General features: G+C 46.5%; 1 protein-coding gene across 1 annotated transcript in view; it reads left to right on the top strand.

The window, feature by feature from the left end:
• TMEM163 (transmembrane protein 163) overlaps positions 1–26,649 on the top strand; it is a 232,143-nt gene that overhangs the window by 169,852 nt on the left and 35,642 nt on the right. The window contains exon 5 of the mRNA XM_079781702.1: positions 11,103–11,199. Within this exon, the coding sequence (XP_079637828.1) occupies positions 11,103–11,199 (97 nt within the window). The remainder of the gene's footprint in view (positions 1–11,102; positions 11,200–26,649) is intronic.

The following is a 26,649-nucleotide window of genomic DNA, read 5'->3' on the forward strand; positions in this document are numbered from 1 at the left end:
CCTACCTTGCCAGGTGGCAGCACCCATGAGAAGGCCCTGAGCATTCTGGGAAAGGGCTCTGCAAGCCACAAACCCTTACCCACAGGCCACGAGGTGTTTGCCCCCGAGAATCCACACCCCTAGGACTTGGCCCTGAGACTCTGCCTCAGGTGGGGCATGACTGATGGCCTCTACCAAAAGACCCAGTTCTGGAAGAAAATGCAACAAGATTAAATTAGGGGTATTATCTTTAGTACTTTATATATACTCAGTATTCTGTTAGTGACCTGCAGCATTTTACCCACCATCTTATTTATGTTCATGATAATTTTGAAAGGGAAGTAGCATTTTCATTCTTCTCATTTTACTTACAAGTGAACTGAGTCTTGGAAAAGGAGACACGAACAGCTTCAGTGGGTGGAAGCTGACCATATTGCTCTAGCAACAGTGCTGCACCCACCAAAGGGCACGCCCCACACACTGTGCCCCCTCCCCGGGCGGGACCTACAGTAGATGCTCAGTTCAAACCTGATTCATTTGTGCCCTCAAGTGTGAGACTTGACAGAGACCGATGTTTGATACCTTACGGGGATACGATCAAAGGAAATGTAGCCGAAGAAGGCATTTTTAGAAAGTTTCATCCCATTAGGAAAGTATAACATGCTGAAAAGCAGAAGGAAAGAAGTTCATCTTTGCACCATTGTTAGTTTTGTGTATTTCCTGCCAAAAATGTCTCCCTGGGTTTGGATTTGTTTTTACATATTTTTAATCTGTGTACACCATTTTATATCCTGCTTCTTCACTTAATATGTTCTTTCTGACACTTTAATGTCATTGAGAAAAGCAGTTTTAAATGGCACCCTGTAGTCTACTGAATTGATGTGTCACAGTTACTTAAACACTCCTTTTGTGGCACATTTAACTTCCCCACTTTTAAGTATAATTAATGCTGCGGTGAACATTCTTCTGCAAAAAGCTTTTTCTTTGGGGATAGATTCCCAGAAGTGGATCAAAGAGAATGAACAATTTAAGCCAATTTCTTTAAAGACTGTCATCAAGCAGGTTAGAGACACTGGAGGATAGGTTACCAAGGAAATGACAGAGGGTTTCTTTAGTGATGGAGCAAAGAAAAGAGTCAATTAAGCAAGTCATGCCGACAAGCGTGTCCTGAAGGTGCAGGGCTTTTCGTTTCCCCCGGAGGCAGGCAGTGGGTTGGTGCCTGATGCCTCCAACACGGGTGGGAGTTCCAGAGGTCACAGGAGGATCTGTTCTCGTATATCTTTTTGATTCAATAAGAACATTTATTCCAGGAGTGGCTTCCTGTACATATCTTTGACATTGGGGTTGCCTGATTTTCTGGATGGACTAAAACTGGGCGATTCCTCTTTTCCGTAAAAACTCTGCCATCAGACAGGTGTTCCACAGCGGTCCTCAAACAGGCAGCCCCCTGCTCCGGTTCCAGGTGCTGCTTTTGTGAGACAGCCTTTGGCTGCCACTGCCATAGGTGTTTCTCTTCTAAGAACCTTGTATCTGTCAGCTTTGTTGCTATAACAAACATCCCCCGAATTTCTATGACTTACAGCAGCACAACCATTAATTTCTCAGTTGTTTTCCTCCTAAGCTGAGGTTTGGCAGAGCTTCTGTGCTGCATGAGTTCTTATTCAAAGTCTTGGGCTAAAGGAATAGCTCCTCTCTGAGGATCGTGGTTCCTGTGGCAACAGGACTGAGATGAGGCTAAGCCAGCCAGGCAGAGCTCTGTTCAGGTGTGTGTGGTGTCTGTCATCTCCACTCATATTCTATTGGCAGGAGTACATCACACCTCCAAGCCTGATGGTGGGCGAAATGTGTCCTCCTCTACACTGAGGTGCTGAAAAGTACCCGGCCAGGATGAGAATGTGCGGTTGAGATCAAATTGTTGTGCACAGTGATGCATCTACCACAGGCCTCCTGGGAGTTAACCTCCCGTTTTCTTCTGGCATCTTGTCCTCTGCAGCACGGGACCTGGCCCAGTGTGCGGGCTGCTTAGACCCCGTGTGAGACAGGCTCCAGGCAGGAAGGGTGCCAACCTCGTTGGTGGCTGGCGATCTTGGGACTCCTTGTCATAGCGGCAGGTGGAGTTTTCTGAAGATGACTGACCACGGCAATGCTGTCCTCCCATGTGCTCTCTTCCAAGCTCATCCTGTCACTTCGCCACCATCTTTCCCCATCTCCTTTCATCTTAGTCCTGTGAATCACTTACAACCAACAGAATGCTTTGGAAGGGCACTGTGGCTCCCAAGGCCTGAAGCTTGACTCTGGTCCAGGAAAGCTTGCTCTGGGGGAAGCCAGCCACCATGGAGGAAGCTCAGCTACTCCAAGGGACATTGGCCAACCACCCTTCTCTGGTCCCAGTGAGCTCGCCCTGCCAGCCGTCCCTGCTGTGGGATAAGTCATCTCTCTGGGTTCAGTTTTTGCTATCACTCATCTTGGATTCAAAGTCCAGGGGAAGAATATCCCATCAGCCCAAGTGAGGCATGAAAGGTGAATCAAGGCTCATTATCAATGAAAGGGGGAGTGGATGCAGGTCAGGCCCAGATGTTCATGACAGATACTGCCTGAGTCAGCTGTTGAAATACAAATCTAATCATCTTACTGCATCGTCAAAGCCGTCAGGGGCTCTGCATGGTTCTCCTAAGAAAGTTTTACAACTTAGCACATGGGGCGCTTCAGGATTGGCCCATGCCCACTTTCTCCCCAGCTTCCCGGAGCCTTCACTCCAGCCTTACGAAGGCACTTGTGATTTCTTACAATGACCTTGTCCCCCCGCAAGGCTTTAAGTGCACTCTGTGTGCCAGTGACTCCCAATTTATGTCCCCACGTGAACTTTTCTCTGAAGCTAAACTCCTGTCTCTAACCACCTCCTCAACAACTCCTGTCTAGCAGACATTGCTCACTTAGCGTGTCTAAACCTGAACTCCTACCTGCCCCCCCCCTCCCAAAGCCCTGCTCCTCCTCTTCTCCTGCAGTCCTCCCATCTCAGGAAGTGGCACCTCCATCCTTTACTTTTCTCAGGTTGAAAAACTTGCATCATTTTTGACTCTTCTTTGTTTTATGTTATACATGAGAAAAACTTGTCAGCTGTACTTTCAGAATATATCCCCGAACAAACTAAAACTTGAAACTAGAATATATCAATGCTACTGTCCTAATCCAAGAAACATCATTTGGGACTTTCTCACCTGTGTGTTGCCACAGCCTCCCAAGCAGCAGCCATCTTGTTAAGACCGGTCACATCACGTCATTCCCAATCAGACCCCCAGGGCTTCCCATCTTCAGAAATGCCTAACCCCTTACTGTGGCTGTAACACTTTACATGATCCTCACCTCTGACTTCACCTTCACTCTTTCCCCCTCCCTCCCTCCTCTTTGGCCCACTGGCTGTCCTGGTGTTCTTTGATCAAGTCAAGCAAACACCTGCCTCAGAGCAGGTTTCAACCCCATTAACCTGTGTGATTTGTTCCCTAGAATGGTGGCTGGTATACGGTAGGTTTGCAGTGAAAATGTGCTGAAAGAATGAATTCTGATAGGCCTTTGGACACGGTTTCCCTTTCCCTTCACTCCTCCTTACCCAGCTTATTTATTTTGGTTCTTTCAAAGTCAACTCAAATCTCAACTTCTCTAGAAGATTCCAGTGTCATTTCATTTTTAAAAATACGTTTTTTAAAAATTGATTTCAGAGAGGAAGGGAGAGAGAGAGGGGGAGAAAAAGAGAGAAAGAGGCATCAATGATGAGAGAGAATCATTGATTGGCTGCCTCCTGCACACCCCCTACTGGGGATCAAGTCCACAACCTAGGTATGTGCCCTGTCTGGGAATCAAACCATGACCTCCTGATTCATATGTTGATGCTCAACCACTGAACCACACCAGCAAGGCTATAGTGTGATTTCAATGCCCCTTTCTCTAATTTGAAGGAAAGGACTGTTTGGTATTTGTCATAGTATCTATGACCTAGCAGGTTTATTGGTATCTGGTAGGCCCTCAGTAAAGCTCCCTCAATGTCCACATTGATGTAAGGTTTCTTTAACAGGTAGTACATGTACATTGTTTTAAAAAATACAAAAAGCATGACAAGGCATGGAGGGAAAAGTGAGTCTCTGTTCCCCAAGTGTTTTCTGCAGAGGCCGATATCACTCTTTTGGGGTATCTGCCTAAATATATTCTACACATAGACAAGCGGTTATACATCCAGTAGATATTAAAGAAAAAAAAAATAGAAATTGATGCACAGATAATTGATCTGGCATTGAAAATGCTTTGAATAACCAGTTTGCTAAAATAGTAAGATTTCTGAGTGTTCTTATTCTCCTGAGAAACAGATGTTTACCCTGAAACTCTTTCTAAAAATCTTTGCAAGACCCACTAGTCCACTTCTTACTTCACTCGGTTGAAAGTAGTAAGTGAAAGCAAACCTGCCTGGGATCTCACAGGAATGGAGAAAGCATCCCTCTGACCCACCTCCATGTCTCCTGCCCTACGCTAGTATCCTTTTTTCCTGGGACCATTGCCAGAACAGCCAGAGCGATCCTGTCATTTCTCTGCTCAGTCCTTCGTTGCTTTCCCATCCTATTCAGAATGAAAGGTCAAGTACTTAGTGTGACCTTAAGTTCCCGCGTGACCACTGCGCGCCAGCCACGCTGGCCTCGTCCCTGATGACTGACTATGTGGGGTTCCCTGCTGCGAGCAGCCGTGGCACTCTGTTCCTTTGTCACGTGCTGCTCTCCAGGTAGCGCTCAGCCCACCCTCCCATCTCTTAGGTCTTTGGACAAATGTCCCCTGGTTAGCAGTGTGATTACTGTATATAAAATTACACTCTCGTTATTCTCCTCCTTTATTCTGTTTTATGTTTCTGTGCATATTGGGATTATTTGTTCACATGCTTGCTGTCCGTGTCTCCTGTGAGCTCCACGGAGCAGGCAGCTGCTCCCTTTTCAGTTCACTGCCGAGTCCCTGCACCACCCCACGAAAGGCGGCAGTGGTATTTTTTGACTGACGAAGAGCTCAGGGTGTGAGTCTCAGCATGCATTACCCTTGCTGGGTATCCTGGAAGTGGGTAGGGTTTGGGACTCTTGAGATGGGGTGTCCCTGTGTGTTTGTCTCCTTCCATCTTTCTACATCCCAGAAACAACACTGTGAAACCTTGCAGGCATGGGGTGATAATCAGTTTTTTCTAATGTACATTAAAATACAGTACATAACTATTAAGTACAACACACTGGTCCATGTTCCCTCTAAGATCCATTGTGCCTATTATGGGTGTTGCACCCACCATCTTGACGGGACTTCCAGGACACAAGGGGCCCTTTTCCGTGAGGCCCTTGCATTGCTGGTCACTTCACAAACCAAATACTCCACGAACAGCACCTCCACTTTGAATTTCCACGACGCGAGCCCCACAGTGCTGTGTCTTTACACATGTTTCCTCGGCCTGGGGTGCCCTTCACAGCCTTCTAGCTGCTCTGCTTGATGGTTCCTGTCCATTCTTCCGGACCCTGCGTGAGCATCACCCTGCAGAGCCCTTCTTCCTTCCAACCTGTCCTAGGTGGGTCTTCATCACTCTGCTCCCTTTCTTCATTTTGTTCCTGTTCATTGATTCCACATTTATAAGTAAGGACTGTCCTGTAATGAGTTTCAGGTTTCCCACCCTACGCTTGTGCTCTGGGAGACAGGGAATCAATTTTGTTTGCCTTAGTCTCAGGGCTTGGCAATGTGAATGACTGAAGTTCAAAGCCCTTTCTAAAATAGTTACCCTGGTGGAGCAGTAGCTGTGGCTGGTATTGGTTGGCATGAGATGAGAACAAGAGTGAGACTTGCATGTAAACCTAGGGAGTTGGGGGTTAACTGGAGGGAGGGAAATGATGCATTGATTGATGGAAGATACCAAAGGTGTGATGCCTTCTGCAAGGTTTCCTAGAGCAAAGCCTGCAGGCTCACATTAATTTACCTGGCTGTGATGAGTAGCTTCAGGGCTTTAATCTCTCTCCCTCTCCCTCACCTTCTCTCTCCTCTCCCCTCCCCTCTTCTCTCCTCTTCCTTCGTCTCTCTTCCCTACCTTTCTCCTCACACACTTTGGTAAGTCTACTTTCAGCCCAACCTTTAGAGTGGCACTGTCTGATATGGTAGTCACTAAATTTTAATTAATTACAAGCAATTAATATTTTATTTGTTCAGTTGCACTAGGCATGCTTGAAGTGCTCAATAGCCACACATTGCTAGTAGCTACCATATTAGCCAATGTATAATAGAACACTTCCATCATCACAGAAGTTCTATGGGACTGTACTGCTCCAGAATCGGATTCTTTAATAAATCCCCAATGTTGACTTTTGTCCCTCAAGTTGAAGGCAGGAAAAAAGTCCTATCTAAATGAGATGTCACTTGGGTGGGTCTAGTCACTTTGTGTGTCATTATAGATATAAGTGAAGGGCCATTTGTTGAGTAAGGGGAGGATTTTAGTGGTTACATGTTGAGGAGATGGACAGTCTTCCCATGGAGGAGAGTGTGTGGCCCAAAGAGCTTTGGCCGGAGTGACCATCCCTGGTCCAAGCCACCCTCTCTCATCACAGCCTGTTCACAGTGCAGCAGGTGGGTGGGATTGGAGATAGAGGATATTGATGGGAACGTGGGTGGAGCGGGGAGATGGGGCCTAGAGCCTAGGAAAGTCAAGAGAGGAGGTAAGATGAATAAGGGTAGAAAGATGAGGGGAGGGAACTCCTGCAATAGGAGGGGAGGTGTATGTTGGTAGTAATGGAGTGAGGAAGTCCTTGAAAAAAAGGGGGGACTTTTTGGCATGGCCATTATAGAGAAAGAGAAAGGACTTATAAGCATTCTTTGCTCACTTTCTCCTTCCCTTTACCCCACCTCCAAACTGATTGTGTTTGTTGCTTTATTTAAAATGGCAGAGTACATAGAGTGAAACAGGACCTAACTGGGATATAAAGCAGCATTAGAAATTGTGCATCCTAAGTATACTCACCATTTGGCTTTTATTTTTCATTACTTTACACTTGACAGTGTTTCAGATTACAAGTGCTTTGCAGACCAGGGTGCAAGATGAGAAATAAAACATTTACACTTTAGGCTGTAGACTATATTGGTTAATTGCCAGGCTACTGTGTTTTAGATCTTGTGTGATTTAGGGGATGATTAGAAGCAGCTTCTCTTTGGGAAATAAGTCAGATTTGGTATAAGACTCAGGCTTTACTGATGTGAACCACAAGCCTGTAAACCCACAGTTCACAACCTTACATCATTTTGGACGTGAGAGTATCTGTCAGTAGGTTTCGCCCTTAGAATTTCAGAGGCAAAAATTAATGCTTACTTGCAAGGTTATCCAGAGGTTTGTCATGCTGCGCACAATTAGCAATTTGCAGTCTTTGCAGAGGTGCCAATGGCTTTAACCATTCCTGTAGACTTTACTAGTCGTTCAGCCATTAAATGTGTCAGTGGCAACACTAATACAGACTCAGATTGAGTGTCCGTCAGGATCACCTGAAGGGCTTAGTAAAACACAGTAAAACACGGGTCACTGGGCCTCTGACTCAGGGGATTGGGGTGGATTCCAGAATTTGCTCTTCTAACAAGTTCCCAGGTGACGCTGATGCTGCTGACCTGTGGCCTACACTTTGGCAGCCACTGGTCCTGTGGGAATTTAAATTCGGCTTCAGTCTGGGTTGACTGGAGATTATCTTGAATTACGGTAGTTTATTTACCTCTGTCTGACTTCAGTTTTCCTCCGCTGGGGTTTGGGCAGGAGGGAGAAGGAGGCTGCGCTCATTCCGCTGACCCGGCTCCTCTAGGTGAAGGCCAGGTGTGCCGATGGAGTGTTACCTCGCCGCTCCCCCAAACCCCAAACCCCTGAGCCCCTGAACCAGGAAGCAGCGGTGTTTGCTCCTGACCCAAGTCTCTGCTGCAGCCTGGAGACCGAGCAGCCCCAGGTGGCCAGGGGTGTGAGGATGTGACGTGGATGCCCAGAGCCTCCTGTTGGCCGGTGATTACCCAGGCATGGCCACTGGGAGGGAGTCAGGAGACCTGGCTTCTCTGTCTGGGTGGACGCCATTCTCCTTGGGTGACCTTGGACAGCTTGCTAGTCCTTGACTCCCCCACTTGACTACTTGTGTTGAAACATACCTCTCCCTCCCAGTCTATGAAACAGCAGAAAAACAAAAACCCCATCTGGGGAGGGGCCTCATTAATGAGTGACGTGTGGAGCTTGGGTGCCTGGGGAGAAAGCTGCTGTGTAAACACAATATATTATTAATAAAACGTCAGAAAATAGCCTCACGCCCTCTGCTAATAATAGCTGCTTCAGGCTGCGGAGCTGCCGCACTCCGGCTCCCAGCCCGGGGGAGGGAGGGTGGCTGTGGGTTTTAGTTTGCACCACATTTAAAAGAGGATGAAAATAGGTTTTAAAAACATTTCTTGGCCTATTCATGGGTATGTTCATGAGGAAAATATGATGGCAGTTTTGTATAATTCAACGTTAATAAACCAAATCATCATTTTCTTTTGATATTCATTACACTTCAGAGTTGGTTGACAATGTGGGCTGTTCCAGAGGCAAACCGGCTGACTTAGTGTTTTTCTGTCCCCCCCAGCATTGGTAAGCGGTAAGTGGGGGGAGCTGTCCACGCCACTAGTGATGACTTCATCAGTGAATGGTGACCTCAGCTCTGGGATGCACAGGGCACTGCTGCGTGCTGCTGTAGACACTGATCTGAAGACAGGCTTCTTGCCCTTAAGGGATTTGCAATGTAGTTTTGATTAAAAATATATAAGCAAGATATTACATAAGGAGACCATTGCACTCTCAATACGTGTCTCCTTAAGTCATGTAAACAAAATCCAAACCCACTTAGCGTGTTATGGAGCTGCCTGCAGTGACCGGAGGGACAGATTCCTGTGGCATCGCCGTGTCCTCTCGGCAGGAAGCTCAGACCTTTGTTCCTCTCCCCCCACTTCCCCACCCAAGGGGTGTGCGATGGACGCTTCTCAGGGGTGTTGTGACAGACTGTAGAAGGTCTGGCACCCAAGTGGGGGCTGCCCTACCCCGTCCTGGGGAGAAAGCTGCTCCGCACACAGGGACACTGCAGGTCTCGTGGGGCCATTAGGGCCTTTTCTTTCCTCACCCGCGGGCACGGCCGCTCCCTCCCTGCCTTCTGTCCAGAGCGTTGTGGCTTTTTTGCCCACATGGAAGCTCCCTAAGAACAGGGCCTCACCTGGCTCCGGGCAGGGACCCTCGGCCCTGATGCACAGGGGACTTGCCTGGGGAGCTTTCAAACAAATCTCACCCCCTTCCTCCCCAAGATTCTGATAAAATTGAACTGGGCACCTGTCAGGAAAAGGCCTTGGTGAGTGCAGGGTGCCGTCGGGGTTGAGAAGCACTGAGTTGGTGGTTGGATTTATCGGAGAGGGGGGATCAGTCTCTGCTAGTCACTCGAGGGTTTTTTGAATGGAGTGAAAAACCCCACATCACAAACCTTATCTTGGAGGCCTATCCTCACTGTAGGCTCCTTTCCTGTAATGGGACCTCTCAGGGTCCCATTTGCTTGCAGGTAGAAATGGTCACGTTGTGTCTGGCCCATCACTGTCTTCTCAGGGGCATAGCTGGGACTCAGGGGCCAGTACCTGGAGAGTAGTGATCCACCGACCCCTGGGGATCCCTGGTCTTGCCCCAGTATCTCGTCCCTAAAGGGCCTCCGGCAGGCCCACCTCATCCCTGTACTGCTCTCCTCTCGGCTGCAGCCCCCTTTGCCCACTCACTCTGGGCCAGTCTGTCCAAGACCCCCTCCCAGCCCATTCATTACCTTTTCTACATCTCGGTGCTCTCTGGTGGTTCGCCCTGGCAGCAATGATGCCTTCTTTCTATCTGTGTTGTTGGAAGAATAAAGCCTACAGCTGGAGTGTGGGTGAGAAGCCTGCCGAGAGGACGCCAAGCAGCAAGTTGACCTGCTTGTTTCTGCTGTCCAGGTTTAGGGAACATGTTTATTAGAACTCTAGTTGTTAGAATTCTAAATAGGTGCCACTTCAATGTTATGCAGGAAACTTTGGGCCATTTCTTAGAGAAGGAAATCCAAGATGGATAATGAAAGATAATCTCATTTACTAGTGAAGGAAGAGGGCTGAGGAGGCTGCCAGAGGAGGGAGACATCAGGGTGGGACAGGAATGATCTAGAGCTAACGTTGGTCATTCTTGCATTTTTTCTCTCTCCTCTGTCTTTTCATTTTTATTTGGCATTTTGACCCTTGTTACTATCATTTCCTCATAGTTACTTTCATATTCCATCTTTCTTTCTCCTGTGAGTTGTTGTGTCTGGGTGCCAGAGACAGCTCCTAGGACCCAAGCCCCATAGACTTCCCTGCCGCTCCCACACCCTGCCCTTGGCCTCATCCCTAACTTCCTCCTGCCTCACCTGTGCTGGGTGTCTTAGTGGACCTCATCCTAACTTATTTCCCCTCATTTCTTTCCCAAGAATTGCTCCATCTCGCCATAAATACTCTGTAATTCAAAGGTGTCTGATCACCAGAGAGACATCTAGGGTGGGCTTTTGTTTTCCTATGTTTAATCCAGCATTCGTGGTTTATTTTTTTATGCTCTGTGTGTTATCTGATTTCATCTTCAGGTAGAAATATTCCCATTTGGCAGGTGAGAAAATAGAGGTTAAAAGAAGTTAAGTAGCTTGATCAAGATCAAGCAGCATGTTAAATGGTAGAGCTTGGGATGTCTCATGCTAGAGCCTCCACTCTTTGCTATTGAACTCTGCCCCCTCTGGCTGGAGGAGGCGTGAACTGGGTTGCCAGGTGGGGTGTGGGTGGTGGGTGGTGCCAGCATTCATGGGAAGCTGTGAGATGATGTAGGATGTCAGAGTCTCTTCCCCATGGGGTTGATTTTGGTGATAAAATTCTGAATCATTTTCTTAGAAATGATTCACGATCAATTCTGAGACTGTGGGTGGTTATAGTGGGAATGTGGCCAATCATGGCTGGGTCCCAGTGCCTCGGGTTGTGTCATTGTCACTGTCATTGTGTAAATGGGCAGGTGGAGTCCTCCCAGTTAAGTGTCTCAATGTTTTGTTTCTTTGCAGAGCCTGTGTCATCTTGGGGGTGATATTCCTTCTGTCATCCATATGTATAGTGATCAAAGCCATCCACGACCTCTCAATTAAGCTGCTCCCAGAAGTGGTAAGGTCCTCCTTCTTTCTTAACACTCCCTCCTGTGTCCCCTCTCACGGGTTCACTGGGGCAGTTGGGCAGGTGCAGAGAGTATGCACAACATGTTGGGAGTCCTGAAGAGCTCACTGCAGAATGTGAATCACTTGGGGGAGAGAAGCACTGGGCAAGATGAAAAGACTTAACATAGTTGAGCCTGTGCTGGGGTCTGTGTCCCTCGCCTTAGATTTTTGACTATTTTTAAAATGAGATGTCTTTTATGTAAAGGGAAATGGGCTGACTTTAGCAGCAGAGTGAGCCAGTCTGTTGTTGACATCTATTATTCTCCTTCCATTTAATGACTTGTGATAAGAATTATTTTTTCCTTTGCAACTTGGTACATGAATCTGTAAGTTTTCTGGCACAACTGGCATCGGAGTGCAGAAACTGGAGGACACGATTTCATACTGAAGTGTGTCTTTGACTGCTTTGTTCTCGGGGTGAGAAGTGTCACCCGCACTCTGATTCTTTTTCCCCTCTCTCCCTATAAATGCTGAGAAAAGAAATATGTTTACAGAATAAAGGAAATATTTTTACAGTGTTTATAGAAGGCAGCTGATTTATGAACCAGGAGATGGAGATGCTGCCGTTGCCATGGTTCCCTATTCAGGGCAGGGCAAGAGAATAGGTTTACACTTGCTCGTATGGACAATAAGCCAATAATTAATAAATAATAACAACACTAGAATACACTCTGTGTTTCATGTCCTGACGACTGTAAACTTACTTTTGCCTCACCCTGGACAAGGTACATAGTGATTTAAATGCAAAAGTAAGGTCTCCTTTCATGTGATTTAATTTGTGCTCACCTACATGCACCATGCTAATATAGACCTAAATTATTAGCCCTTTAAGTTTACTTTTAGAAAAATATATGTTAATCCCTTTTGAGGTAATGTATTACGTGCGTATGTGCACATGTGTTTATGGGGAAGGTAAAAGCAAAGCAGAATGTTGTACTGCATTTCACAGAGCTATTAAAGCAACTGCGTGAGGTTGCCCTGCCCCCCACGCCGAGACAGAGCCATGCCTTTAGTAACTCGTCAGGATCTTACCTATTATTTATCATCACGGATGGAAAAGCTGGCTCTCTGACATCTCAGTGACAGGAAGAAAAGACGGGTACCAGGGTAGGAATGGGCCTTCCTCTGGTGTTTAGTCTTTTTTAGCAGAGCTAGCTCAGCAAGTATTACTGTTCATTATCGTCTGTGCTCTTCATTTCACTATTGTTGTCTCACCCTGATCTTCCTGGTGGCCTAGGATCCTGAACTTTTTCATCCTTTCCCTCCAACAGACTTGCTATCTTGTGTTCCGTTCTGTCAGAATCGGAAGCTTATGTGAAGAATAGACGTGAAAGTATTAAGTGTGATTAATTAAGACGTTCTAGACCCTGTAAAATATTTGCATTTTACAGGGCCTAGAAATCTGACTCCACTCTAAGAAATGCTTATGGGTGGGGCGTTTCAGCCCCAGGCTAGTTGACACACTCATTTCTTTAGGCATAAACATGTATTGCCAGCAGGACGGCTTGGTATGGAATGGAGAGCCGTGCTCACAGACCGACCCTTGCAGGGCCCTGCTTGCTTTTTCTCTTGATAGCTGAACCATTTTTAACTGGAAACAGCCTCGCATCTTATGGTGCAAATACTCCAACCTGAATTCCACACTGAGGTCTACATTCCCAGGTGGGGGTCAGAGAGGGTGAATAACTCCACGATTTTGCCCAGGCCTGGACCTGTCCTTGGGGAACTCATGCTCACTGCATCGTTATCAGTCTTAGCGTGGGACTTAAAAATTACAGCCATTCATCGTTACCCCTTAACACCTCTGAAGTTTGGGTTTTTTTTATAGTTTTTTTTTTTTTTAGTATATATTTTTATTGATTTCAGAGAGGAAGGGAAAGAGAAAGAGATAGAAACATCAATGATGAGAATCATTGATCGGTTGCCTCCTGCATGCCCCCTACTGGGGATCAAGCCCGCAACCTAAGCATGTGCCTTTGACTGGAATCGAAGCTGGGACCCTTCAGTCCACAGGCCAACGCTCTATCCACTGAGCCACACCAGCTAGGGCTGTTGTGTTGTTTTTTAAAAGCCGTTGGAGGTATAGAAACGTATCAAAGGCGCCTCCAAGCTGCGTGAGCTCCCTTCTCCAGAGGGGAGGCCTTCTAATCAGCGGAGTGGCACGGGGGGCCAGGTAAATGCTGCAGGGTGGTAGCCGATGATAGTTCCGTACTGGTCTTTGGGTGCCCTGTGTCTGCTCTAGAAATTTTGTGGAAGCCAGCAGGCTATAGCCTGAACCCCAACCCCTGCCGAAATTCAAAATGAGCGGTTTTCCACAGTGCCTCTTCCTAAATGAGGAGTCACAAACTCAGATGCCCCCCAGAGCCAGTCTCAAGAACTGGAGAATTGCCTCGGTCCGTGGCTCCTAGAGAGCGTGCCCCGGATGAAGGGTGTGGCCTCTGGTGGAGGTGCCCTGTGAGGTTGTGGACCCGGGGTGGTCAGATCTTCCGAGTTTTTAAGAGAAAGTGGAAACCTTGTGTTTAATGTGAAATAAATTGGCAACTAATTTAAAGACTTGAAGACACTGGCTGGGAATGGGTGGACAATTCCACATGGCCCAATAAAGCATGGCTTTGGTGTGGTGGTTGAAACCAGGAAGACTGGTGGTTAGGGCCTGCATATTATGACGTTAGGTCGGAGCTACAGCTTCACCCCTCCCTACAGAATTGCTTTTTTAACATGTGATTTCTGTCAGGTTGTTACTGTGGGTTTGTCAGAAGCAGCATTTTCCCTACCCCAGGCCTGTTCCCCTGGCAGCTTGCTTTCTTTTCTTTTTTAAAAAAAATACTATATTTTTATTGATTTTAGAGCGAGAGGAAGGGAGAGGGAGAGAGATACATAGAAACATCGATAACGGAGAAATGTTTATCAGCTGCCTCCTGCGCGCCCTCTACTGGGGATTGAGCCCACAGTCTGGCCATGTGCCCGGCCAGCGTGGCTCAGTGGTTGAATGTCGACCTCTGAACCAGGAGGTCATGCACGGTTCGATTCCCAGTCAGGGCACATGCCCGGGTTGTGGGCTCAATCCCCAGTATGGGGTGTGCAGGAGGCAGCTGAACAATGATTCTCTCTCATCATTGATGTTTCTATCTCTCTCTCCCTCTCCCTTCCTCTCTGAAATCAATAAAAATATATTTTAAAATAAAATAAAATAATTGTCCTAAGATGACAGTGCTAACTCTGGTGGCTGCTGCCCCGAAAGTTCCGATTTTTTATATTTCTGAATTTCTGATCAGAGTTACTCCCATTTACGGCCTGAGGTCATTTCAGGTTGGGCCCCTTTTGAGGTAGGAGGTATTTACCAGAAGGAAATGCGGGGACTGGCGGGTGGGCAGTAAAGCAGTTCTGGGGCAGGTGAGCAGTTTCACAGCGTGTCAGCCCCGGTCTCCTGGGCAAGTGCCTGGTCCACGGGGTGAGTTTCTGAGGTCCCCTCATGCCCAGAGCATTGCACCTGTGGGGTAAGGACACGGAGCTGAAGTCAGGGACACATCTCAACTCCATGGCTTCCTAACTGGAGAACTGGGGCAGGTTGCTCCGCCTTTTTCTGCCTCACGTTCTTTGTTTGTAAAATGGGAATAATGGCACCTTCTTTGTAGGCTTGTTAAGCAAACAAAGTAAGAAGATGTAAGTAACGTGCTTATTAGCACATGACTACTGGGTAAGTGTTGGCTGATATTATTGGACTAGAGAAGTTGGTGAACCTTTTGGTGCCTTTAGTTCTGGAAGCTTAGACTGTACTGAACAGTCCAGGAAATGACTTTAGGGACACAGTTCATTAAAAAGCTAAACATCCATTTATCAGATGATCTAGCTATTCCACCCTCCGGAGTTTACCCAAGAGAAACTAAAATATATGTCTGCACAGACTCAGCTCAGAGTCGGCAATGCTGTATGCTCCTTCTTGAGCAATAACCTCTAAATACCGATGCACCATCAGCAACAGAGAGATTCGTCTTCCAGTATGACACGCTCTCAAGCATAACTCTAAATTTAATTCGGGACCTGTGTTGACAAGTACTTTAAACACACACACACAACCATCACACACAGTCAAGGTCCTCCACATTCCCCCGGCCAACCTCCTCCGGCACCGTGCAACGGAAGGTGGAAACCTGGTCAGTGGTGTTCCGCTCTTGTTACTGCCAACAGAACAATCCCGGTGCCTAAGTAAGACTGACCTCTTTATTCATCTTCAAGACAAGGACCTACCAGCTTCCAAGCAGAAGAGAGCGGAGCACTGAGGGAAGTCGATTATTACTGGCTGAGAGTGTTCAAGGCAGAGAGAGCCCAGAAATAGGTCTGTACATATCTAGCCAACCGGTTTTCAACTAAGGTGCCAGGGCGGTTCATTGGAGGACAGTGAAATCTCTACAAGGAATGGTGCCGGAGCAGCTGGACCTGGGTAACCATATGGACATCCACCCTTATATCCGAATTAACTCAAAATGGGTCATAAAGCTCAATGTAAACCCTAAAAGAAAGGAGAAAATCTTTGTAACCTTGGGTTAAGCAAAGGTTTGTTGAATCCAGTTCCAAACGTATGAATCATAAGATCAAAACTTCAAGAATTGAACTTCATCAAAATGAAAAAGCTTTGTTCTTCCCAGATGCCGTTAGGAAAACGACCGGACAGCATAGACGGCACCCAAAGGACTTGTGTCCAGGATGTATAAAGAACAGCTTAATAAGAAGACAAAGAACCTAGTAAGATTGGCAAAAGATTAGTACAGACAGTTCACAAGACAAGAAATAAATGAATGGCCAATAAGCACCCGAGAAAATGCTCAACATTATTCATCAGCTGGGCATTACAAATTAAAACAACTGTAAGTGACCACTACCTACCCACTGGAGTGCCCCAATTAAGAAAAGCAAATGTGTGGCGCATCGGCAGCTCTCATGTACTGATGGTGAGAGTGAAATGGTTCATCCACATAGGAGAAGAGTTCAGAGGTTCGTTAAAAAGTTAAACATCCATTTATCAGATGATCTAGCCATTCCACCCTCAGGGTTTTACCCAAGAGAAACTAAAATATATGTCTGCACAGACTCTTCCACAAATGGTTATTGCATTTTTCTTTCTTAACATCAAAAACTGGAAACAACCCCAATGTATATCAGGAAGTGATGGATACACAAATTATGGTATATCCACATAATGGAATACTACTCAGCATTAACCCGTACAACAACATGGAATAACCTCAAAATAATTAAGGCGGGCACCAGGAACAAGGCAAAAAGGAACATGTATATAGCATTTCACTTATATAATATTTCAGCTGCAAACTAATCTATAGTAACAGAAGGCAGGTGGTGGTTGCCTGAGGATGGTGTGTTGGGAGGGGGGAGAAAGAGGGGGAATTAAGGCGCCAGAAGGAAACTTTAGGGGGTGATGGAAGTATTCTCTTGCTTTTGGTGATGGTTTCTTGGACATAAAACCATGTCAACTGATCAACCTGTACATTTTCAATATATGCAGTTCAAGGACATCCAGAGGCTGAGCATGGCCCCTAATGGCCTCACATAGCTAGGCCAAGAGGAATCCTGCTCAGATCTATGGAAAATAAATATTTTCAAGTTGCCACGAAGTGAGGCCTTGTTTTCCTGACTGTAACCCATACATCCAGAACCTGGGAAGTTGACAGCACCGCTAAAAGTCGCACTATAGATAGGCAGTCATGTGAAGACAAAGTGAGATAAGAGGGAAGGGTAAGCAGCAGCTAAGCATGGCAGCTGTGGTCAGAGGCACCGTGAGGGGAGCAGTGCTGGCGTGTGCCGGCCTCGGGCGTTGCCAGGAGCACTCACAGGGTGCACTCGCTGCCGGTGGCTAGGTGCCCAGGGGGTTCACGGTTCTAAACCTGAATGCGTGGTCGCCGGTCTGTTCGGTCTCTTACGTACAGCGGGCTTGCTTGCCAGTTCAGGTGTTCCCTGGCAAATGCTGGTTGGTTCTCTTTCCCTCGCTGTGTTAGCCTTGAGCTTTCCTCAGAAGGCGGCGTGTCTGTGCGCTGCCCGCCACGCTGTTTTCTTCAGTCTCAGGCCCCTGTGTGTGTTTCCACCTCAAGAAGGCCCTTCAGCTGGTCTCGTTAGACCAGCACAGCTTTCCTGAAGCATCTAGGGTGTTAGACTCGCTGCCGTTCACAGCGAGGAAAGAAATCCTCAGATGAAAAAATGGAACAATTTCCTCCAGAGACAGACACACATACAAAGACACACACAGACACACAGACACACATACAAAGACACACAGAGGCACACAGACATACACACATACAAAGACACACAGAGGCACACATAAAGACACAAACACATATAGATACATATATACAGACACACATGCATACATAGATACACACCAACACACATGTAGACACAGACACACACATAGACACACAGACACTCATACACAGAGACACATATACAGACACACACAAACACATATAGATATACACATACAGATACACATGCATACATAGATACACACCAATACATGTAGACACATACACACACAGACACACATATAGACACACAGACACTCAGACATACACAGAGACACACATACAGACACACACAGATAGACATACAGAGACACGCATACAAACACGCATGTATACGTAGACCCAGGCACACACACATACACGAACAGATCAGGTGTTTCCAGGGCTCTTCTCTCCTGTGGATTGCCTCCTGCAGTGCCGCAGGGTATGAGTCCGGGAAGTCAGCTTTCAAGAGCAGCGAATACAACGCGCTCCGTTTCCTGACTGAGGAAATATGGCCGAGTCTCAGTCTAACAGAAGATTCTGAATAAGCTCCAAGTCTAGGCTTTTCCAACTACTGAATGGGAGGGACCCCCCCACACTCCCCTCCCCCATCCATTTTCCCAGTGGCCTTGAAGATTCCCACATGACAAATACTATGAAAACCCGCCTTAGGAGGCTGCTGAATTATGGCAACAAAAATGGAGAAGAGAAAGGAAGAGAGGGAGGGAGGGAGGGAAGAAGAGAGAGAAAGAAATGTGCCCACTCCTCTTCATCCCCCAGTCTAATTGAGGGGCATCTGTGTACTTAAGGACACTGGTGTTTATGAAAGATGCGTGTTGCTAAGGCAAGATTGAGTACTTAGCTATTCAGATGCTTCTGTGCTTGACCTTGGGAATGTATTTAATCTCTCGGCACTTGTCTTTCCATTTGGAATGTGAGAATTCCGCACTTCTAATTTGGTATCTCTCTTTCTCCGAGGCTTTAAGAGTACTGTCTTAGCTTTGCAAGGTGTTGAACATTTTAAAGTAAATCTTTTTTCATTCACTTCCCTAAGTGTAATATGGACAATGCAGTCCTCATAGCATTTCCCTGTTTTTCTGTTCACTGTTCAGCTAATGAAGGGAATCGTACTGAATGCCTTTTTATCTCCCAGGCTTGGACTCAGGCGCCCCTGTGTGTATGGTGCTCACAGTCCCTCCGTGCAGGAAGCCACGGGGATTCAGTTCCCCAGGGAGGCTCCTCTCTGCCTCACCTGTGGCTCCTCTCTGCCTCACCTGTGGCTCCTCTCCGCCTCACCTGTGGCTCCTCTCTGCCTCACCTGTGCTCCTCTCCGCCTCACCTGTGGCTCCTCTCTACCTCACCTGTGGCTCCTCTCTGTCTCACCTGTGGCTCCTCTCTGCCTCACCTGTGGCTCCTCTCTGCCTCACCTGTGGCTCCTCTCTGCCTCACCTGTGCTCCTCTCCGCCTCACCTGAGGCTCCTCTCTGCCTCACCTGTGGCTCCTCTCTGTCTCACCTGTGGCTCCTCTCTGCCTCACCTGTGGCTCCTCTCTGCCTCACCTGAGGCTCCTCTCCTCCTCACCTGAGGCTCCTCTCCGCCTCCCCTGTGGCTCCTCTCTGCCTCCCCTGTGGCTCCTCTCTGTCTCACCTGTGGCTCCTCTCTGCCTCACCTGAGGCTCCTCTCCGCCTCACCTGAGGCTCCTCTCCGCCTCACCTGAGGCTCCTCTCCGCCTCACCTGTGGCTCCTCTCCGCCTCACCTGTGGCTCCTCTCCGCCTCACCTGTGGCTCCTCTCCGCCTCACCTGTGGCTCCTCTCCGCCTCACCTGTGGCTCCTCTCCGCCTCACCTGAGGCTCCTCTCCGCCTCACCTGAGGCTCCTCTCTGCCTCACCTGTGCTCCAGCTCCCATCCCAGCGGCAGAGCTGTCACTATGGGACAGTCTGCCTGTGACCAGGATATGAGTATTTGGTGACAAAGCCACACGTGTTCCTGAATTGCTGGGGGGAAATTTGGAACTTTTGGGGAAGTGGTTTTGGGCACTGGGTAAGAATTCTTGGTCCTAAAGAATCCTGTTACAGTGGGCTCTCTGGTCACCCCAGCCCCGTGGACTCAGTGAAGGGGCAGAGCTGAAAGCCCGGCGGCCGGCACCTGCGAAGGCAGCGCCGTGGGAGGCCCGGGACCTGCCTCTTCATGCTCCCTGGTGGCTGTTGCAGCGAGAGGGAGCATGAGAGGCGGCTGTCAGGGGAGCGCTGAGGACACGCCCCCCCCCCCCCCCCCCCCCCCCGGTCCAGGCTGGTGAGAGCAGCGTGGGCAAAGTTAGTGCTGCCCTGGGCTTCTGCTGGGTCCTGCTTTGCCTGACCCCAGCACCGCTCCATTTGGAGTTCCCCAGACACCACTCAGCCCCAGTACAGCTGCCCGTCCTCCGTGCTCCCGCGGCACCTCGTGCTCTGACCACAATACAGTGTCATTTCCTTCCTACTTGCCTCCCTGAATAGACACTACTCTTTAAGGACTAAGATTCACTGTCCTCCCAGCCCTGAACCTGGCATGTAGTAGGAACTTAATACATGTATGTTGATAAATGTATATTGAATGAATCAATTCATGCGTGCGTGAGGCCTTTGGCTATACCAGGCAGCCGGCCAGAACCCTATTAGAAAGGGGATAAAACCAAGAGGAGCTTATTTTTCAGGGAACCTTAAGCAGTCTGTGCTGTGGACACTTTGACACCCCCGTGGGAGAATCAAGCTAGCGGGGAGGCCGTGGGAGAATCAAGCTAGCGGGGAGGCTGTGGGAGAATCAAGCTAGCGGGGAGGCTGTGGGAGAATTAAGCTAGTGAAGAGGCTGTGGGAGAATCAAGCTAGCGGGGAGGCTGTGGGAGAATCAAGCTAGCGGGGAGGCTGTGGGAGAATCAAGCTAGCGGGGAGGCTGTGGGAGAATCAAGCTAGTGGGGAGGCTGTGGGAGAATCAAGCTAGTGGAGAGGCTGTGGGAGAATTAAGCTAGTGAAGAGGCTGTGGGAGAATCAAGCTAGCGGGGAGGCTGTGGGAGAATCAAGCTAGCGGGGAGGCTGTGGGAGAATCAAGCTAGCGGGGAGGCCCGTCCCAGACCACTCCTGCAGTCATAGCCTTGTGTTCTGTTCTGAGCACTAGTGATGCATGGGAGCAGGTGATATCCAGGTGAGGAAGCTTGACCATCACCCCTGATTTTTGTATGAGACATATTTATATCCATAAGAAATATAATGATGTGTGTTATTACATGAGTAGGTATTGTACATATCACACCGCAACTTTTTAACTCAACATTTTTTAATGTTTTTATTGATTTCAGAGAGGAAGGGAGAGGGAGAGAGAGATAGAAACATCAATGATGAGAGTGAATCATTGATTGGCTGCCTCCTGCACACCCTCCACTGAGGAATGAGCCTCCAACCCAGGCATATGCCCTTGACCAGAATCGAACCCGGGACCTTTCAGTCTGTAGGTCAACGCTCTACCCACTGAGCCAAATCGGCTAGGGCACAACATGTTTTTAAGATCTAGATATGTATGATGTTGCCGCCTATCATATATATTCAGATATTGTAGCCACTCCTCTATGGGGCATTTGAGTAGTTTCTAGTTGTTGATTATTACAAAGCTGTTGGGATGAACATAGTTGTACTATCAGGGTAATATGTAGTGTGGGCAGATGGGGTTTCTCTAGGTAAACATCCAGGAGAGGAATTTTGGGATAGTAGATCCTGCCAAATTACCCTTTGGTATGGCTCCACCAGTTCACGTTCTCAGAATGTCACCATGCTTCATGATATCTTCAAATCCTTTCCTATACAATAAAAGCCTAATATGCTAAGTGTCCGACCATTTGTTCAACCGTTTGACCAGTTGCTATGATGCGCACTGACCACCAGGGGGCAGATGCTCTGACCGGTAGGTTAGCTTGCTGCTGGGGTCTGGCCGATCGGGACTGGGCGAGATGGGCCGGACACGCCCTGGAGCCCTTCCACGGTCCCTCCCAGCCCCGATCGTGCACCAGTGGGGTCCCTCGGCCTGGCCTGCCCCCTCTTGAATCCGTGCACCGAGCCTCTAGTTTATTATAGTTTTCTAGTCTCTTGGCTGAAAAATGATATTTATTGTTACTTTGTTTTCCCTTGATTATTGGTGAAGTTGATTATACTTCTTTATATTTATTGTCTATGTTTTTTATAAACTGCTTCTTTATACATCCTTCACCCATTTTTCTGTTGTCTTCTTCTTACTGGTTTTCAGGAGTTATTTATAGGTTCTGAGCACCAGTCTTGTTGTATACAAATTGCAAATGATTTCTCTTGACATCTAGTTTTTCTTTTTAATATTGTGTATTTTTTGTTATTAGATACTCCTCACTCCCACCTCCACCTTACATTTTGCTGTAACCAAATTTATCAATCCCTTCTTTTATGGGTTTATGGTGGTTTTGTTTGATTGGAGAAGATGGGGGTTCAAGGTGTGATTAAGATGTATGCCAATATCTTCTTATTTGTTAAATACATATAAAAATAGACTTTAAAATCGGACCTTTAACTTCTCTAGAATTTTTGTGTGTGTATGGTATGAGGTAGGGACCCAGTTTTGTTGATTATTTTTCTTATATGAGCATAGGCCTTTCCTGCCTCCATTTCAAAAGCCACCTCCATCAGATGCCAAATCCCCATGGGTGCGTGGCCATCTCTGGACCTGAGCCAGTCACGTCCATGCTGTGGGCCTGCGGGTTCTCTTCCAGTGTTGTTATACGGTAACATTTCTGAAATTACAGTGAGTCTTAATGCTTGGTCCCTCTTTGCTGGGATCTTCAAAATAGTTCTGACTAATGTTGCATTTGTAGTACTCAGTATGAATTTCAAGATTAGTTTGCAAAATTTAATGAAAAATTCTGTTGTAGTATTGAGTGAGGTTGCATTAAATGTATTAATTTTGAGTAAATTGGCTCCTTTTAGCTATCGAATCCTCCCTTCCATTTCATCTCTCTTCATTCATGTTTTCTTTTATGTCCTGTAGTTGAAATTTTGTAATCTTCTCCATAAGGACCTTACACATTTTTTATTAGGGTTATTCCCTTATATTTTGTGCAGTTTGTTGCTATTTTAAGGATTAATGTTTGCTTCATTTTCTAAATTATTACTGCATAAAAAATCTAGTGGTATTTGAATACTGTTGATTTTGGTAACCTATAACCTTGCTGACTTTTCTAAAATTATTTTTTGGCTATCAGATTGTGTTGGGTATGTTATGTAAAGATGGTTTGGCTCTTCTTACAATTCTAATATTTCTCTCATTGTCTCATTTATTATCCAAGATCTTTAATTCAATATTTAATAGTTTGGTGCTGATTTTGGAGTGAAGAAGTGACTATTTGATTTATTTTTTGCTTAGAACTTTAAAAAAATTACAAATAGCTGTTGAATTTTGAGTATGTTTTCTGTATATACTGAGCTATTTCTTTTTCTTTAAAATGTTCATATTTTGAATCAACATTCTAATATTGAGGTATCCTTACATTCTTGGGATAAGCCTTATTTGTCCAGAAAGTACTATTTTTTTTTAATCCATTGCATGTTTCCACTTAAAATTTCATTTAGGGCAATGGTCTCCAACCGGTGGTCCGCAGACCACTGGTGGTCCGTGAGGTCTGAAAAGTTGGTGACCCCTGAAGCCCCATCCTTGTGTACCACATGCAGGGTGGGGCAAAAGTAGGTTTACAGTTGTAAGTACAAAAAAGAGTTTATTCTTATATTATTATTTATTAATTACTGTATTATTTTCCATATGAATAACTGTAACTCTACTTTTGCCCCACCCTGTATGAGTTATGTGGCTTTTTTTAAAAAGTGTTTTAAAAATTGATTTTTTAAAGAGAGAGGAAGGAAGAGGGAAACAGAGAGATAAACATTGATGTGAGAAAAAAACATCAACCAGCTGCCTCTCGCTCACCCCCACCAGGGATTGAGCCCGCAGTCTGGGCCTGTGCCCCAACCAGGAACCATATCGGTAACGCTTTGGTGCACGGGATGGTGCCCAAGCAGGGGAGCCACACCGGCCAGAGCTCTTTTTCTTATTATCCAAGACGTGTATTTCTTGGCTGGGGTATAGAACATAAAAGTCACCATTTTCTCATTTGGAATATGGATGATCTGACGCATCTATGACGAAGCTTTTTTTTTTTTTTTCTTTTTCTGTGCTCTGGTTATAATGTAGGAATTATTTGTCCCTTTAAGTCTTAGTAGAACTGACCTTCAAAATTGAGCCAGTGAACTCTGCAGCCAAGACTTCCTGGGTAAATTAGCTGAGAGATTTGGACAAGTTACTGCACTTGTTTGGCTGCAGTTTTCTCATCTGTAAAGTTAACATGAGTGCCTATGTCATGGAGTTGTAAGGATCTGCTCAGTCAGTGCATGGAATAAGCATTTAAAAGACGCCCAGCCCTTGGTGCTAGAATGGGAGTTGGTTGCTTCTATTATTATTGGTACCAGAGGCCCGATTCACGAAATTCATGCACTGGGGGGAGGGGTGTCCTCAGCCCAGCCTGCACCCTCTCCAAACTGGATCGGGCCTAAACTGGCAGTTGGACATCCCTCTCACAGTCTGGGACTGCTGACTCCCAACCACTCACCTGCCTGCCAGCCTGATCATCCCCTAATCACTCCCTAACTGCTCTTCCCTGCAGGCCTGGTCACCCCCAACTGCCCTCCCCTTCTGGCCTGATTGCCCACAACTGCCCTCTCCTGCCAGCCTGGTCGCCCCCAACTGCCCTCCCCTGCTGTCCTCATTGGCCACAACTACCCTCCCCTACTGGCCATCTTGTGGTGGCCATCTTTGACCACATGGGGGCAGCCATCTTGTGCGAGGGCGTGAGGGTCAATTTGCATATTACCTCTTTATTATATAGGATTATTATTGAGTTTTTCCCCCTGACACCTTAAATATTTTTATAGTTTATGTTTTTGGAACAATTTTCAAACTTTGTTTTTCTAGAAAATTGCTTATTTGATCTAGGCTATTAAGTCTTTTACAATAAAGTTGCTCCTGATAGTCTCACATGATTTTTTATAACCTCTAATCCATCTGTATTTAGGGGCTCTGTTGTGTTGCTAATGTTCATCTGTGGCCTTGCTTTTTGTCTCTTAAGCTAGATTGCAAGAAGTTTCTTGCATTTCTCTTTTAAAAACCTGCATTTTACTTTGCAGATCAGGTCTGTCGACTTGCTTTCTAGTTTTTTGGTATGTGTTTTTTCGGGTCATCCTTGCACAGGGGCCATGCTAATCTCTGTATCCAATTTTAGTATCTATGCTTCGAAGCGAGCACTGCTTTCTAGCTTAGTAAGTTCTTATCTTTAGTGGCTCCTTCATTTTGTTCACATGCAGTTTTTTGGGTGGGTAAGTGAGTTTATGTTTGCTTATTTTCCTTTTCAGTTTTTGCTGTTGGTGCTTCTTTTTTGTTTTGTTTTGTTTTGTTTCCTATAAGAGACAAAATGGTCACTTACGTAAGAAGTTGGCCAAGTTAGTCTGCACAGAAATGTGTTCTACATGGCGATGTTCCACATTGTACCTTCGAGGTGTTCGGTGGCTTTCAGGTTTTGGACTAACCTACACTCGGCCAGGTGAGGACCTCTGATGGAGCCCAGTTACTTGTAAGTGTGAGAAAGTTTCCTTAGTGACCGAACCACCAGTGAGTGCTCCTAGAGTAACCATAATGGAACAAGCAGTGTTGTCAGGTTCATTTATCGATCTATGTAGTCTTCCGTTATTCATTTAAACACAAACGGTGATGCTGGAGAGAAATGTTGTGGAAATGGTTAATATGTATAATCATTTGACTTTCCGAGAAATACTCCATAAGCTGAGTGGGCTTGATCCAGTCATTTGAGGGGTTTGAATCGCTGAGGCTTCCCGGAGGAAGAGGAATTCTGCCTGTGGACAGCGGCCTCAGAGCCTGCCGAGTCCCAGCCCATCCTCCCTACCAGTGCGCCCCTGGGTCTCTGACTGCTTAGCCAGCCCCACAGTCACATAGCCAGTTCCTTGCCTACATCTAACACTCATCTCCTGCTGGTTCGCTTTCTGACTAACACACTCAGAAATCACTGCCCGGAAATAGTTCCTTTACCTTGAGTTTCAGTTTTACCCAAGTTGTACATGCATATAATTTAAACAGCCAATTACTCTGTGAGACTCATTATAAAAAAATAACCCCCTCCCCAGGGGAAACTGTTTATAACTCCTTCCAGCTTCCATCTCTAAGTAACAGGCATGTGTTGTTACTTCTTGCTTTCTCAGTTATTGGCATGACGTCTTGACTTCCTATTCTGTTTAGCCCTTTAATCATTTCCTTGCCTAATTACCTCCCAATACATTGACATTGTTATTTTGATTAGATCAATATTCAACATGTTATTATTAAGATTGTAAATGTTATTCATAGCTGAGCCCAGGAGTCTTGTTTGCTGTATTTTTTCCTTTCTTTCATTACATTGTGTATTTTCTCATGCTAATAAAGGGACATATAATATAAATTACACACACACACACACACACACACACACACACACGTATATATGTGCACACTCTGGGTCCACCCTACAGTTGTCATTTTAGGATCCCAGTCCTTGCAATCCTGGGGATTCAGTTCCCTTTCTCTTAGGTTGTATCTCATTGGACCCCATGTTGCTGCCTTTCCTGGGCTACTCCATCCTCCAGTGGCTTCCTCAGAACAGATGCAGGGAAGACAAAAATTTTGAGACTTTGAATGTCTGGAAATGTTGGTATTCTATCTTCAGACTTGACTTGGTAACTTGCCTGGGTGGAAATGAGTTTACTCTTAGAGTTTTGAAGGCATTAATTCACTGTCTTCTAATTTCTAATATTGCTTTTGAGAACTTTAATGGTATTCATGTCCTTTAATCCTAGAAGATTTTCTTAAATTATTTTATTAACTAGTAGCCCGTTTGCACGAAGATTCGTGCAATAGACCTTCATTCACCTGGCTGCCTGCACCAGTTTTCTGCCGGCACCAGGGACCCAGGCCTTGGCTGTGGCCACCGCCTTCTGCCTTCTTTCAGGGTCGGGGCTTGG

The sequence above is a fragment of the Cnephaeus nilssonii genome (assembly GCF_951640355.1).
Source record: "Cnephaeus nilssonii genome assembly, chromosome: 10".
Lineage (NCBI taxonomy): Eukaryota > Metazoa > Chordata > Mammalia > Chiroptera > Vespertilionidae > Cnephaeus > Cnephaeus nilssonii.